The 16,486-nt window shown below is 39.1% G+C and overlaps 1 protein-coding gene across 5 annotated transcripts in view; it reads left to right on the top strand.

Moving 5' to 3' along the window:
- Faf1 (Fas associated factor 1) overlaps nucleotides 1–16,169 on the top strand; it is a 384,137-nt gene extending 367,968 nt beyond the window's left edge. For all 5 annotated transcript variants that reach the window (XM_078026234.1, XM_078026231.1, XM_078026233.1 and 2 more), the window contains one exon: nucleotides 15,913–16,169. In XM_078026234.1, the coding sequence (XP_077882360.1) occupies nucleotides 15,913–15,996 (84 nt within the window). In that variant the 3' untranslated portion in view covers nucleotides 15,997–16,169. The remainder of the gene's footprint in view (nucleotides 1–15,912) is intronic.
- Nucleotides 16,170–16,486: the final 317 nt, after the last annotated feature.

The raw sequence follows: 16,486 nt of genomic DNA, 5'->3' as shown, positions 1-16,486 counted from the left end.
TAAGATAGCAGCAATGGGGATAAAGAGGAGACAGGATCAGTGGGATGTGGTAATTATCTAGCCATATCAGAATTGGAGGACAAGAAAAAACAGTTGTCAGGTGATTTTAAAGTTTCCACCCTAAAAGTCTAGGAAGATGGCAGTATTACAGGCAGAAATCAAGGCAGTCAGATGAGAAGGGAGTTTCACTTTTTGGGATCTGTTGAATCTGAGGAGCAGGAAGTCTAGGTAGTGCTTCTTTGCAGAAGATAAAGAGATTGAAACTATGAGGCTGGCTTAACACCAGAAAATGCCCCTTGCAGTAACTGGATCAGATTTGAAGGAGATGAGTAATGTAAAGACAGTATAGGGTAGTGGTTAAAAGTCTAGAGTCACAGATTGAATCTCAGCTCTGTTATTTCTTAGCTCTTTGACCTCAGGTAAATTACTTAGCCTCTATGTAACTCAGTTTCCTTATCTGTAATATAAGAATAATGAAACTTAGGGCTATTGTAAAAACAAAGTGACATTCATAAAACACACATACTAAATGCCCTATGTATCTAAAATATTACAGTGAAGCTAATGGCAAGAAGAGAAAAGGGTCTGCTAACCCTCTGAACAGATCAAAGGAATATACAAAGACATTTTTTAAATGTTAGGTAATTAGGGGCCGGGATTGTGGCCCAGTAGTAGAGTGCTTGCCTAGCATATGTGAAGCACTGGGTTTGATCCCTGGGACCACATAAAAATAAAAACAAATAAAAAGTAAAGGTATAAAAAATGTGAAGTAATTACAGCCATTTCAAGGGGCGTTGAGTAGAATTCAGAGCCTTTATAAAATATGACTCTCCCCCCACTTTTTTTTTTTTTTATAAAAACCCGGTGGAATACTGGGAAGTGATGACAATGAATATAGCCATTGCTTTGTACACCTATTATATTCCAAGTATTTCAGATACATTAATTTTCTAAAAGACAGATACTATTCCCATTTTACAGATAAAGGACATGAGAGCTTAGGGAACTTACATTTCTCTAGGTTGCACAACATCAGTACCAGTATTTGATTCTCAAAACCCAAATCCTTTTCCCATATTATGCTGAAAATTAAATGGAGTGACTATTACTGATTATCTGTAGGTATGTTGATGTATTTAAACCTTTCCAAGGGGCTGGGATGTGGCTCAAGCGGTAGCGCGCTCGCCTAGCATGCGTGCGGCCCGGGTTCGATCCTCAGCAGCACCACATACCAACAAAGATGTTGTGTCCGCCGAGAATTAAGAAAAAATAAATAAATGTTAAAATTCTCTCTCTCTCTCTGTCCCCCTCTCTCACTCTCTCTTTAAAAAAAAAAAAAAAACATTTAAAAAAAAAAAAAAAAAAAAAAAAAAAAAAAAAAAAAACCTTTCCAAAATTATTTACTCTGCCCTAGAACTTAATTTTGTAAGGTGTTTATAAAGCACTATACCATTCAAAATTGCTATATCAGAAATCAAATAAATTTTTGAAGGCTGTACATACAATCCAATCTGACTCCATCCAGCCATAAATAAAAAAATCATTAGTTCTATACTCAGTATTCCAGGTGCCTCTGCAGACACGCTTTGCTCACTTAAAGTCTGTATAATAAACCCATTGTAAACACAAACAACTGCTAACGTGTATATACACAGATTAACCTTTTCTAGACACTCGTTGTAATTTTCAAAACCAATGCTGGAGTTCCACAGTACATTAGCACATGCATCAAGATGCCAGATCCCTGTGGACTCATTGCAATGCCAACTCTAGCCCCAGCCCCAGCCCAGTTCACTGGAACCACATCCTTCTCTTCACCTAGAATCTGGACCACACAGCCTAGATTTAATGTCTGTGGCTAAATCCCAAATCTGAAGATTATTTGGCTGTTTCCAAGTTTATTTCACTTTTCTTCAAGTTGGCCTCTGTAAAACCTTATGTTAATAAGCCTTAATCATGCATGCTTTTAGACTATGAGAGGTAGAAAAGACCCTTATTTTATAAATGAAAAACTGAGATGCAAAGAACAAACATACCTTGCCCAAGGCTAAGAAAAAACAAAAGTCACCAAAAGCAGAAATGGCTAGCTCAAGTTTACATAGCCAGTCACAGAATGAAAGCAAGATAAACATTTTTTCAAGCAACAACAAATTGCATTTGAAGTTTGAAGTCATTTGTGATTATATCTGATTCATCTGATTGTTCCCTAGCTCAGTGCCTGACACAGTAACTCTCATTTTTTATTTATTATATATAATAGTAGGTCAGTAAAATGATTTATTAGATTGTAGGACATAATTGTGTATATTGGAATAAAACAGGAGGAAAAAAAAGAGATGATGACACTCTAGGAACTTTACCTTCCTGTGCTTCCATTGTGTCTGCTTCCCTATCATAGCCCTTCTCTATTCTGAATTCTGGATTGCAGTGGTCTATTTTCTCACCTATATACTGCCCTAGATTCTATACTTTTTGAAGGTAAAGATAATGTCTTATTCACCACTGTATTCCAGAATTTAACATGTTTCTTATATGTAGGAAACACTCAAAAAAATTAATTTGTCTAACAAATAAATAAGAAAAATTAAATTATTAAGCCATTTATGCATCCACTGTTTTTTGTTTTGTTTTGCAATTTCAAACACACCAGGCAGAAACTCATGGGTAACTCATGATATTCTCAAGGCTTAGGGTTAGGCAAGTTGTGGGGCCACATTATAGTGACATTCACCTGACTTATTTCTGGTGTCTTTCCTTCCATCCCCCCTCACTCCCTTCCCTTTCCTTATCCTCTGTGTACATGGCCATGAAAACAGAACTCTCAGGTCTGTGGAAAAAAGCATGGAGTCTTTAAAGCTCAAGCAACAGAAGTGAACCATCCAGTTATTTTATTTTATTTTATTTTATTTTTGTACTGGGGATTGGTCACCAGTACAAATGATGCTTTACCACTAATTCACATCTTAGCCCCTTTTTATATTTTATTTTGAGACAGGGTCTCACTAAGTTGCTTAGTGCCTTGCTAAGTTGCTGAAACTGACTTTGAACTCAAAATCCTTCTGCCTCAGCCTCCTGAGTTGCTGGGATTACAGGTGTGTGCCACCACACCCAGCTTTGAGGTATCTTAACAGCTAGTTGTTAGCCTTTCATTCTGACATCTCTAGTAGAATATTCTTAGAATAATGTGATACAGTAGGAAGAAGACTAAACAGGAAGCAGGCATCTTGTGGCAAAATTTTTATTCTTTCAGCCAGTTGTTATAACCTCAAGCAAATTACATTCTCCTGGGAATTTATTTTCTTCATCTGAAATATGAGGAGATTAAAATAGGTTCTTGTTAAACTTCTTCATCTTTGATACTATGTGGTTCTATGATTAAATGACCCAATATTGATAATACCTGCCCTGTTGACAACTCTGTTCTGAAAACTGGAGCAAAACCATTAACTTCCTGGTCTTACTGGCTTTATTTAAAATCATCTTCTCTTCTTTTATATGAGAATATCTCCATCTAGGCAGTTTATGGGGATTTAAGCTTTTATTTACTATAGCTGGAGGCTCCTATAAGCTGAGGCTTTGACAATATTTCACATTTATTTATCTGAGCCAGAGCTTAGGATCAGGTGGCAGCTAAGTCACTTAAGGTTATTCAAATGCACTGAAAATGTTGCTTAATAATTCAGAACCAGTTTTCTCTATTTAGAGTATTAAGATTTTTTAAATCCTTCTAATTAGCCAATTCCAACAACAGTTTAAACAGACAGGGGGAAATCTGTCCCTTCTGAAAGGGCAACTGATGCAAACTTGTCAGCCCCTGTTATCTGTGCAGTAGGACTGACTGAAGCTAGGGACTAGAAAGCATCCAGAGCCAAGGGACCTATTGGCATGATCTGAAATGTGTCACTGATAGGCTCTGCCTGCTGAAGGAGTGAGGCTGCAAAGAGGAAGTCTGAGTTTTTAGCTCATCCAGATTCCATTTCTTTGGATTAATGGAGGATCTTGGTTTTTGAAAAGTGGGGAGGCTCTATTCACTCATTTAGTAAACCAGTCTTTCAGCAAACATTTACTGAATTGATGCTGTTTCCAGCAGTATATTACACCCTAAGCATAAATAGACAGTTAAACCTCATATGTGCCCTCAGAATTCAACCTAACTAGAGAAAGAAACTCATAAATACACAGTTGTAAAATTATCTAAGGGACACAATAGATTGATAATTCAGTGTGAGACTGCAGCTGATCCTTTGAGCTAGGTGCGCTAGGATTCTTTACCTGGTCTAAATATAGGAGTGTTATTTTAGCAAAGAACAAAGTTAGCATTGCCAGTACCTATGTTCCAGATTAAATCCTGACTTGAGTTTACTAGCAGATTCTGACAGCCATATTATCTGAAGCGCCTAAGGTAAAACAAAGGCATATTCGTTCAGCAAATGTAGATTGACCACATGCAGGGCAATGCAAAAAGAGGCCAAATATGATTAACTCTGTTTTAGGAATAGGAGAAAGAGATTAATTTAGGTCCTGTCACTAAAGCCTTGTTCCGTGTAGGAAGGAGCATTTGAGCTGAGCCTTGAAGAAAGTCTATGTTGGAATAGGTCCAATTAGGGAGGAAGGACAGTGCACGTAGAGTAAACAACATAACAAAGGTTCAGAGAGGAAAAGCACAAGACATTTGGGGGACGGCAAGCTACTCCAGTTAGCTGGAGTATAGGGTCTGTGAGGAGATAATATTTAGAGATCTCGAATAGTAAAGAATGTTAGGACCAAGCCACTATCAATCAAAAGGTTTAGCTCTAGATCTTACTTATTTGATGTATTTCTCAAAATAGAATAAAATAAGTATCTATTTTGTGACTTCTAAAATTTTGTTAATATTGAGCTTGCTCTGTATTTTCCAATTTTCCATAATAGTCTCTGATTTGATACTTACTCAGCATGCATTTATTGAGAACATATAACGCACAAGGTTCTTTGCCTGGGTTCTGGGAATACAGAGACAGCAAACGCTCAATTCCTACCTGTAAGTTTAGTCTTTTCCAGGAGATATTCATGTAAAGGTGAGCTGTGATGATGTTCATAGCAGGTCTATACATTTTTGCAACAGATGTCAACATCCTTGTTTAACTGTATAGAAACTCTGAGGAAGAAAAGTGACTCGTTGTCAGAAGAAGTATGCTGGGGTTAGGAGACAGGTTTACAATCCCCCAGAGGATGTTTGTTTCCTATATGTTCTCTACTCTGAGCTCTGACCCTCTGTGAACATGGAGATTGACCTGATAGGAAATGAGCATGGTAAAAAGTCTGGCTGGGTAAAATGTGTATCTCCAGCCTCCTTCAAGTACCACTGTTCCTAAATAACTTCTCATCATAGTGCTTTTCCTTAATCCTAGAAGTTTGGGAGTTCCTATGTAGGTTTGGTATTGTACAGGTACTTGTTGGACCAGCGTTCAAAGAAAACTCATGCTCTGTTTGTGATGCTTGCCTTCCACTTTTATAAGTTTTTTGGGCAGATGAAATGTAATATCAAAATAGCTCAGAAAGAGCCTTGGTAACATTTAAGATATTGAACGTGCTGCATCTGGTAACTAGAAAATTTAATGATCTCCTGCTGTTTTGGTAATTGGATAAGTAAATACATCAGAATAAATCACACCAGCAAGTCTTTTGTATGTCGTTAGGGACTCAACTCTTTTAACTCCTGTTCAAAGCTCCAGCTCTTGAGTGGTATTTGTGTGCAGAGCTATGCATACACTGGCTTGCATGGCCCTTCTTGGGTATTAAAATGCATTCAAAACGCTCACTTTCTCCCTAGCCACTCTGCCTGAAAACATATCAAGCACACCACTCAAGATCTCTCTGAAGACAGGGAGAAAAGTTTTTGTTTTGTTTTGTTTTGTTTTGTTTTAAACTACATGCAGTAAGACATTTGAACTCTTCATGATCTGTCTCCAAACTCTTTCCAGTCATGTGATCCACTATAGGCCCACTGCAAACCTTGTCATAAACACCATCCATTTACTAATTGGGAAAATGAGGCAAAAGGAAAAGAGGACTATCTTATTTCAATAAAGGTTCATTTAAAAACTTGAAGTAGAAGAGTGGCAGGATCCGACCTTTTGTTCATCTCTCTGTGAAACAGAAGTGCAAAGGAGAGAGACCCAGGGAGAAATGGTTTATTGAAAGACTGTTGGAGTGTTGGGTGATATCACTAGCTTATAGATGAGAAATGTGGGTCTTATTGTATAATAAGTGGTTAAGCGACTTGCTCAAGAGCATGTGTGCAATACCAGGATTTAAAACCTGCCAGTTTTTTGCCTCCCTAATTAGCAAATTTAATCCATGCCTAGTAGTGAAACTCTGAGGCAAACAATAATCAGCATTTCTCCAAAGGCTCTTAAGCTAGTTAACAGTTCTAAACCTAACCAGTAAACAGGTATCTCTCATTTCATTTGTTTCTTAGTGCCCTGTTCCGAACATAGCCATCAATGTTGTGAACCAATCTTTTAACCGAAGAATCCTAGGAGCCTTTTATACAAGGACCTGGCTGCCTTCTGTGCTATTGCCTCTGAAAGTGATACATGCCCCCCTAGATTAGTGTTTCCCTGTGTTTTTCAAATCACCACACTCACTGAAGATGTTATTTGTGCATCTCACTGGGGCAACCATACTAGGTTGCTCAGGGTCAAAGCAACCCAGCCCTGAGTCTTTGGCTACATCAAGGAATGAGGAGACCAGTATATTGGCACATCTATAACATGGGCACACTGCTGAGGTTAAATACTGGATTTCTCTTGCCTCACTATAGAATGTTCATTCATGAATTTCCCTGTTCTCTGTTTTATGTTTCTAAGGACAGCAAGCTTACCAACTGCTCTGTAAAGTAGAACTTCCTTTATTTACTTGAAACTGTATTTTCTAGATTCCAAAAATGACTGATATTGGAAACTGACTTCAGAATGGGGAGATATGCCTGTTCCCATTCTGCTTAACACTTTTCACATTCTTTTTATGTTCTTTATTATTTTATTCTTTTTGCATTCATTCTGCATACTAGGAGCTTTTTCTATTTTTAGACCAAAGGGGCTTTCTTCTTCCCACCCTACCCTTATTAAAATACCCCCCCAGTATACCCTGAGCCTTCCCCATTAACATTGTTTAATGATATAGTGACCAACACTGCCATCAGGGAGACCAATAGAAAGAGAGGGTTACATCTCTGGTTTGGTATTCAGGGTATCCCTGACAATATGCCAGGTTTAGGACCATTTTAACAGTAGTAGAACTACTTTAGAGTTGGGGTCATTAGTGTTCACATTAGCCCATCTAAAAGGATAGTCTGGAAGCCCAGATTTGCCATGAATAGTGAGTAACCTTGAATGAATTCTTTGTACTTTCTGGATCTTTCTGTCTCCATGTGTTACAAAGATGAACTCTAAGAACCCCATCCAGCTCTTAACACTAGGTCTATAATGATATACTGTTATGGGGAAGTATATGCTTCAGTTATATGAAAAGAAAAGTCCTTCCAAACAAGGATCTCAGATAGTCCAGTGCAGGACTGCAATACGAAAATCATCTACCATGGTAGTTAAGAACACAGACTTTGAAGCCAAACCTAGTTTTAAATTCTTGCTCTGCCACTTCCTGCCTATGAAATCTTAAACAGGTTATATAATCTTTCTGAACCTCTTTATGAACCTCTATTCCTCATTTTTAAAATAGATAATAGTAACTCCCTCAGAGTGTTTATGTAATGCTCATAAAGCACAGAGCACACTTTTTGTTACCATTATTATGTGTTAAAACAGGGCAGCTTCAAGATATGATTTCCATCTTTTTTGTCATCTTAGTCTCCCCCACTACACCTTTTTTTCTTCCTTTAACTTTTATTTCATTTCCCCTACTTCCCACCTAAAGTAGGACATCAAGGAAAGGAAAATGTCCTAAGCACCCTATATGCTTTGCAGCCACAGAAGCCTATCCAACCTTACTTTATAGCACTCCTGTTCTATTACAGTTCAGTAATGAACAGAAGAGCATCTGTCACTGTTTCCTGAAAACCTGCATCCCAGTGCCACTTCTTCCAGTGAGACAGATTGGCCCAGCAGCTGCACAGGAAGCTGAGGTGGAGGTAAAGAGTAGTCCCATGGTAGAATCCTTCCAGATTGGAGGTTCCTTTGGGATCATGTTACCACCTGCAACAAAGGTAGAGGAGAATTGCTAAGAGCTACAGCTGGATTATTGCAGTTGCTCATTATCATCATAATTTCTATTACTGCTAATAATAAAAGCAATCCCTTATATTTGCAGAGGGCTTTACAATTACCAAAGTCTTTTGGTAACTGTACATGATCAGTAGATCATGTATATGACCAGCACATGACCAATAGATCAGTTTTAAGCTCTTCCTCTGAAGACTCATCAGAAATGTGACTCATAGCCAACACTCCTAGCAGCTGGGAGTAAGAGGGTCTTCAAGGCAAATATAGACAGCATATCACATCATCTAGTGTACCCTGTTTGAGAAGTTTTTTGTGTTTGTTTGTTTGTTGTGTTAGGGATCAAACCTAAAGCCCCTGCATGTTGAGGACATATTCTACACTAAACTACAACCTCAATCCAAAAACTATATTTTTAGACATTTGAGTAATACTTGAATTATGTGTCCTTATAAAAATTAAAATAACCTAGTTTAGGGTTCCTCATCCTCAGCACTGTTGATTTGTTAAGTATTTGTGGTAGGAACTGTCCTGTGTGATTGGCAGCATCCCTTGCCTCCACCTGCTGAATGTTATTAGCAACCGCACAAACACCCTCTTGCTCACTCATCTCCATATATTACCCAATGTCCCCTGGACAGAAGAATCACCCCTGGTTGAGAATCACCATTCTTGGAAAATAGCCTTTGGCTAAAATTTCTAGTCTCAGTCCCCTCACCAGAAGTAACTATTTTTGAAGTTTTGAGGTAAATCCTTCTAGAATTCTTAGTATGCATTTATATAGATGTGTATCTAATCATGGAAAGTTCATAGTATATTTGTTCCAATTTCTTAACACAAATATAAATACTGTATGTATTTTTTTCTGACAAAAAAAAATTCTCTTGATAATTTGTGGATGTACCTTTCCTCTTGAGAAATTTCTAGTTCATCAAAAGAAAATGGAGGGCTGGGGATGTGGCTCAGTGGTAGAGTGCTATGCCTAGCATGCATGAGGCCCTGGGTTCAATCCCTAGCACCATACACACAAAAAAAGGGAACAATTAGCTGTTTAGGACTAAGTTGATAGTAACAAAAGACAGCTTCAGCTTGTGTTCCTAAGAGGAACAACAGAGCCCATACCACAGTAGGGACAGAGCTATGATACAACCGCATGGTACAACTTTCTTTATGCCCATGATAGCCATTTAGTCATGTTAGCTATATCCCGTTTAGAAGTAGGGGCAATTCACTGGACATGGTACAAATTTTGGCCTATCTTTTCTAAATTGATCAAAGTCCTTAAACATTTTTTTACCTCAAAGAATTCATTTATAAAAATTAGATAATAGGAATAGCTATCATGGTGCTTAACACTTAAGGATAACCAAATAAACTTGGCTTTCTGGTATATGCCTATAGTCTGAGCTATTCAGGAAGCTGAGGGGAGAGGATAACTTGAGTCCATGAGTTTGAGACCAGCCTGAGCAATTTAGTGAGATTCCATGTCAAAAAACAGCAACACAGCCAGGATTGGCTGCCTATAATCCCAGTGGCTCAGGAGGTGGAGGTGGAAGGATCCCAAGTCCAAGGCCAGCCTCAGCAACTTACGGAGACCCTCAACAACTTGGCAAGATCCAGTCTCAAAAGATAAGGACTTGGGGATATAGCTCAGTGGTAAAGCATACCTGGTTTCATTTCCCAGCATCAAAAATAAATTAATCTTTCACCCAATAGAGAAGGAAACTGAGCCCTAAATGTCCTGCTTGCTTGACTGAGAGCAAGTGTTTGCCTCAACTGTAATCTAGTTAACTCCAACTGCAAATTAGTTAACTCCATTTAGCTGCTAATGTTTAATTCCAAATTCTTAAAAATGAAAAATTAAAGCCTAGAGAAGAAAAGTGGACTTGTCCAAAACCATACTTCTAGAACCAGGACTGTAACCCATATTTTCTGGTCCTTTATATCCTAGTAACAGTAGGTAGTATACAGCCTTGGTAGTCAGAGGAATTTAGAGAGAGGCTTGCTGAGGGCTGAGAGGCCTGGGAGGACTTTCAGAAGTAGGTAGTCTGAAGGGGTAGGGTCTTAAGATTTGGGGAAATTAATTGTAGTCTGTCTGTGTCTGATGTAGAAGATGGTGCCTGGTTTTCTTTCATGTTGTTGTGAGGGGAAGAAGGGTATGGATGAGGTTCTTTGCATGGACTAGAAGGGGCACGAAATTTCTGCCAGTGTGACAAAGTGCTTTCCCTGTGGGTTATATTGTTGAGGCTTCCTCTGTTCCCAGTGTTCCTGCATACAAGTCTGTATAATAGGTGTCTTTGGTCATCAGAGGTGAGCAGGCAAATAGCAGAGCAAATTTGATGACAGCTTTTCTGCTTTGAAGATGCTAAAATTTTCTTTCAGCAAATTTTACTTTAAAAGCAGGAATGCATTTTGAGAAACCTTTGTTTGGTTTATTGCTTCATAATTCTACACATTGAACTCAAAGACTGTTGATGCATGTAGTGAGACAGAACCCTGTTAAGAGGAGGGTTATAGTACAAATCATAAAGAAACAAATCAGGAGGCCTGGGTTCTGGTTCTTCCACTGCCACTTGCATATATAGACATAGGTAAACTCAATCTTTAGATCTCATTTCCTTGTCAACAGAATGGGACTGATTCTCAAGGCATAATTCCCAAGTACTATTGCAGTGCATTTCCACTGTAAGTTGTTAAAATACATTAGGAACATGAAAAAGAAAGAATGAGAAATCCAGTAGCATTTTTTACTAAATGTAAAACACTAGATCCAGACTTGACTTTATGCAATTTCAAAATAAAAGTATTACCTCAGCAAAATTAAAAACAAAAAAAGGGTTAGTCATAAAACCTAATAATACCTAAGCCATGATTGAGTTAATGTTTATATAAATAGATTGCAAGCTATAAACTACTATGCAAATATATCTGTGTCCACTTGTGAAAAGCAAGGTTTGGATTATTTGCCATTTAAGGAGCTTTCTCACTCTAACATTCTGGGATTCACAGTGTGGCCTGAGATGAGAATTAGTAGCATCAATTCACATTTTCCTTAATAGCAATATTATGGTTTTTAGAAAAGGATCTGAAGGACTGGGGATACGGCTAGCATAAACAAGGCTCTGGGTTCAATTTTTAGTATGAAAGAAGGGTTGGGGAAGAAAGAGAAAGGAAGGAAGGGAGGGAGGGAGGGACTGAGGGAGGGAAAGGAAAAGGAAAGAAACTGAATCCCAGGGATGCAATAGAAATAAAATGTATATGAAATTTCAAACTGTGAAGAAATTTGATCTAGAAAAGAATAGTTTTATTTGGCAGAGAGTGGGACCTATTTTTGCTAACATAAACAGGTTTCACAATATCAATTTGCTAAAATACTATTTTAATGAGAAAATATACCCATTCAGGTTTTCTAAGTACAGTGAAGAAAATGTCAAGATGGTTGACTTTCCTCTTCTAACTATGGACAAAGTCAAACTATAGCTCTTATCGGAGAATACCCCTCCTCCCCTAAGGAGTCCCAAAGGGTGGGTTTTTCTGTTGATTTAGAGAGTCAATAATTCAGTAAAGTCCCAAGTAAATGGCAAAACACAAGCTCAGATTGGGTTTTTGTATTCGTATTTTATAAACATTTCAGGATTTTTTTTAATGACCCTTGGCCTTTTGCCATTCTTAAAGTGAAGATCTTATATCCTGGAAACTTGGTTAGAAACAAACTCAGGCTTGCCTCATCCAACTTCTTTTTCTATGTGGATCCTACTCTAAGCAATGCCTCTGGCAATATAATCTAGTAGTTAAATGGATTCTAACATTAGACTGCCTTGATACATGTTCTGATTCTACTCTTAATCACTTTGAGACCTTAAGCAAGTTATTTAATCTGCTCTATGACTCAATTTTCTCAACTGTAAAATAGGGATAATTATTATACCTATTTCAGATAGCCTACCTCAGGGGATTGCTATGAAAATTAAATTATTGTATAAATGTAAATTGCTTCAAAGAATTCCTAGTACAAATACAAAATGAAAGCTCAGTAAATGTTAACTCTCATCATCATCTGCAAATATACCCCTATTTGGATGCTTCTAGGGACAACAGAGGGTTCACTTGCCCCTCCCCTCCTAAAAGCCTATCAACATGTAGCTGGGGACGTTCTGGTTATCATGAGCTTTGGAGTCAGACAAACCTGAATATGAAACCTTATTCTCTCTGCACGTTGATATCTTAGTGTAGAATGGCAATATACTTTCTTCACTGGGCCATTGTGAGGGCTAGATAAGGTGCTATATATAAAGCATAAAGTACTCTGCATGTTTCCAGTTCCATGGGAGGTACTTATTAACAATAGTTGCTGCTGTGATGATAATGATTGAAGATCAAGAAGAAAATAAAGAAGAGGAGAAAGAAGAAGGTAAAGAAAAAGTAGCTCTAGTAGCCACATCAGCTGCTGCTGCCATCTATTAAAAAGTTCTTTCTGTCTTGCTGAGTTCTGCCTCCCGGCAGTTTTACCTCACACTCCTAGCTCTGCCTACTGGAGCTGCCCAGAACACATGACCCTATCTCCTTTCTGTCAGCCTGCAGATACTCATAGAGGGTAGCACAGCCTTCTCCCTGCACCTGTAGCAATGGCAGTGCTACCTCTTCCCTGTGCCCTCTCGAAACAGAGAGCTCCGGATCTTCAAATGTTTCTCAAGAGGTATAAATTTTTATATGTTTCTTACCAGGAGGTTCTTCCTGGAATATTCCATGCCTTCTTGAAAGGAGCCCAGAGCACTGCAAGATGGTTTTACACTCTGGCCACTATTTTGTTCAGGAGAAGAATAGTGTGCTCCATCCCCTAGTTTCACCTCAGTCACTTTGTTCAAGCCAGGTAACTGAGAGTGGAAACAGAAATCGCCCTTGTTTACTTTGAAATTTTTGTCTAAATGACCTTCAGAGGGGGAAAAATTTGCTTTAGCTGGGGCACCAGAGGGAGTGCCCCAGCAGAGCCATGTTCACTTGGAAGCAATCCATTGGATAGCCCCACTGAAACGACAGAAGGAATCTCAGAGATCAAGACATTAGTCAGTCAGGGAAAGGGTAGCATTCCTGCTGGGCAGTGGGGTAGAAACAAAAAAGGCAGCCTGGTTCCTGGCTCTGAGAGTCTTTGGGGATGAAGTTCCAGCTTTGTAGTTGGAGAAAACAGAGCCTCTACTCAAGGAATACCTCATCCAGTAATGACTATCACCTACTGAACACTTCCTGACTCAGTATTGTACCAGAGTCTTCACTAACATTATTCCATTTAACATTATAACCTAAAAAGGAGCAATTACAATTCCCATTTTACAGGTTGGCAAATGGTCTCATGTTGAATAACTTCTTCAAGGTCATATAGGTATAGTAAATGACAGAGCTAGGATTTGAATCTAAGTTTGCTTTTAACCTCATATAGATTTCTTTCTAACCACATGACCTTAAATAAGTGGCACCACCTTGATCCTTAGTTGTCTCATCTCCACAGTCTTGCATGGTGGTCATATGGACTAAATGAGATAACATACTTGAGATGTTCAAGAAACTTTTGTTTCTTCCTTTCCAAATTTCAGCTTTCCCATTTAAGAAAATCACTTAACTTTTCTTGGACACTGTTTTTCATTTGAAAACCAATTGCAGTTTATCAGTCTCTAACCTTGCATGTTGACAACCCCCAGCAGGATGCAACACAGGCCTGATGCTCCAGCCTCCTAGCTTCTTTTCTTTCCAGCACATTTTCCTGCCTATACTCACAGCTCTAGCACTGTTATGGTTTTTGGCTTTTTCCAGCAAACATCATATTTACAAACTACAAATAACAAAGTAGAAGATGCCGAAAGAGAGCTCTGGCATGTTAATTAAGAACAATAGCAGAAGCAGCTGGGCAGAAAATGCCAAAGAGTCAGAAGCAGAAGCAGCATAGCTGTTTGTTGACAGAAGCCAATGCAGCATTGTACGTTAATCGGGGAAGTGGGTAAACATTTGCCTGCAGCTTGCCCCCCAGTGCATTGGAAGACAGACAGCAGGACGGGCCCTCCCCACCACCTTGCCTGCCCATCTGCCCATAATCCAAGAGATACTAGTAGAACATGCTTTGCCCTGAGTTTTATAAACAGAGAGGATTCTAGGGGTGAATGTGTCTCCTTAATGATCCTCCTGGGCATACCAGGTTTCCATCTGGATACAGTCAAAGATAGTATTCCTCATTCAACTTGCCCGTCTCCCTGTGACACCAGCCTTGGCCCCCAGGGGCTCCCCTTCTCTCTAGCCAGAAGCCAGCAAAGTCATCTCATTAGGAGTGGCTTGAGTTGAGCAGAAGACTAGATTGCCTGCCTCAGGTGCTGGAGTCTTTGCCCATGGGCCCAGAGCTCCTGTATGTAACAGCAACAGCTTCAGCCCTGACTAGAGACTGCCTGGCCTTCTGTCACACACACTCCCAGCTGCCCATTTGCCTGTGTGTCCATCCATGCTTTACAGTTGCTGTAACACACAGCAGCCATTCTTGACACCTGCTCTGTGCCAGACACTGTGCTAATTATATGTTTTTTCTCATTTAATCCTCACATCAGTCCTGTGATACTAACTCCAAAGACACAAAGCTGATAACCAGCACAGCTGTGATTTATACCAGTCTTTTAATTCCAAAACCTGTCTTCCTTCCTAAACCAGTATTTCTTAACTTTCTAAAATTCATGAACCTTTTTGATAAACATGAAAATTTTGTTTCTCAGATTCAAAAACCCATCATGTCCTGTCCCTGCCATTGGACCAGATGGGCATACACCTAATTTAGGATTCCTGTATCAGTAGCAAATCCCCTGATGCCAATATTTCATCTAGCTTTACTTTTTTTTTTTTTTTAAAGAGAGAGTGAGAGAGGGGGACAGAGAGAGAGAGAATTTTAACATTTATTTATTTTTTCTTAGTTCTCGGCGGACACAACATCTTTGTTTGTATGTGGTGCTGAGGATCGAACCTGGGCCGCACGCACGCTAGGCGAGCGTGCTACCGCTTGAGCCACATCCCCAGCCCAGCTTTACTTATTTTTAATAGTCCATTTTTTAATTTCTAAAAATTTAAAGTTGAATTATGATGTTGACTTATTTTTTTTTCAAACTATATATATATCCCCAAGAAGGAGATTGTGGTATGACTCACCATGGATATAATGGTATGCCTCACCAGGGAGATAATCATCCTCAGGTCTTTAGAATGACCATTTGCAGTTTACTATGCCTAGTTTTAGTGAGAAGAAGGTTTAGCTGTTGTCTCACCAAGCATAACAGGCCTTCTCTCAGGCCCTCTCATCAGGATTTAACCAAGCAGAGGTTCCCAGGAGCATCAGTCAGCTGTTTAAACAGAATCCTTTCTGAGGGCACAGGAGATGAGGGACTTGTCTAAGAAGAAGTTGCATCTCCAGAACCTTATGACTTGAGGTCCTCCACAAAACTAAATTCTGTAACTTGACCTTACTGAGAGCTCTGTGTTGCTCATCTGAAGTAAGAATAACAACACTTACATTACAGGGTTATTTTGAAAATCAAATAAGACATCATGAATATAGCCATGCCAGTACATAGTAGGGCTCAAAGTAAATGTGCATAGGTAAACTTAATGCCATGTGGAGAAAATTGTACTGGTTCCAGCCTTTTGAATATGTTTTTTTTTTTCTTTTTAGGTAACTCAGCTGGACCCCAATAAATCACTATTGGAGGTAAAATTGTTCCCTCAAGAAACCCTTTTCCTTGAAGCAAAAGAGTAAACACAGCTCAGCGGTGGAACCAGCCTTTCCTTGACAAGCCAGAGGCCTGTGTCAAGAGATGGGCTCCTCACCAACCCACCCACACGCTCGTCTCACTCAATTCAATGTCACACTTCTGCCTCTTGCAAGATTGCTGGAAAAAAAAAAGTAATAATAAACATAGCTACTTAAAATTTCCCATCCATGAGTATATGTTCCCAGCCCTTATTCCAGAGAATTGCAACTCTGCCACCCTCCCCTATCCCCTGCACTTCACCCTTGTTCAATGACTAATGTACTGTTCAAGTGTGAGTGATCACTAGTAGAATTTTTACCTCTCCAGTGCCTATTTTTTCCCCACAGTGTCAAGGACAGTTTTGTCTGTCTTGTGACACCAGGATACTGTGTATTTGATATGTCTCATTGAGCCAAGACTCACACCTCTGCCTTTTTATTTTCATGACTGGATTTCTACTTTGTCACCTACTTTTAAGAGGCAGGGGGGGAGTCG

This window comes from Ictidomys tridecemlineatus, chromosome 11 (assembly GCF_052094955.1).
Source record: "Ictidomys tridecemlineatus isolate mIctTri1 chromosome 11, mIctTri1.hap1, whole genome shotgun sequence".
NCBI classification, from domain to species: Eukaryota; Metazoa; Chordata; class Mammalia; order Rodentia; family Sciuridae; genus Ictidomys; species Ictidomys tridecemlineatus.
This window is presented reverse-complemented; position numbering and strand designations above follow the sequence as displayed.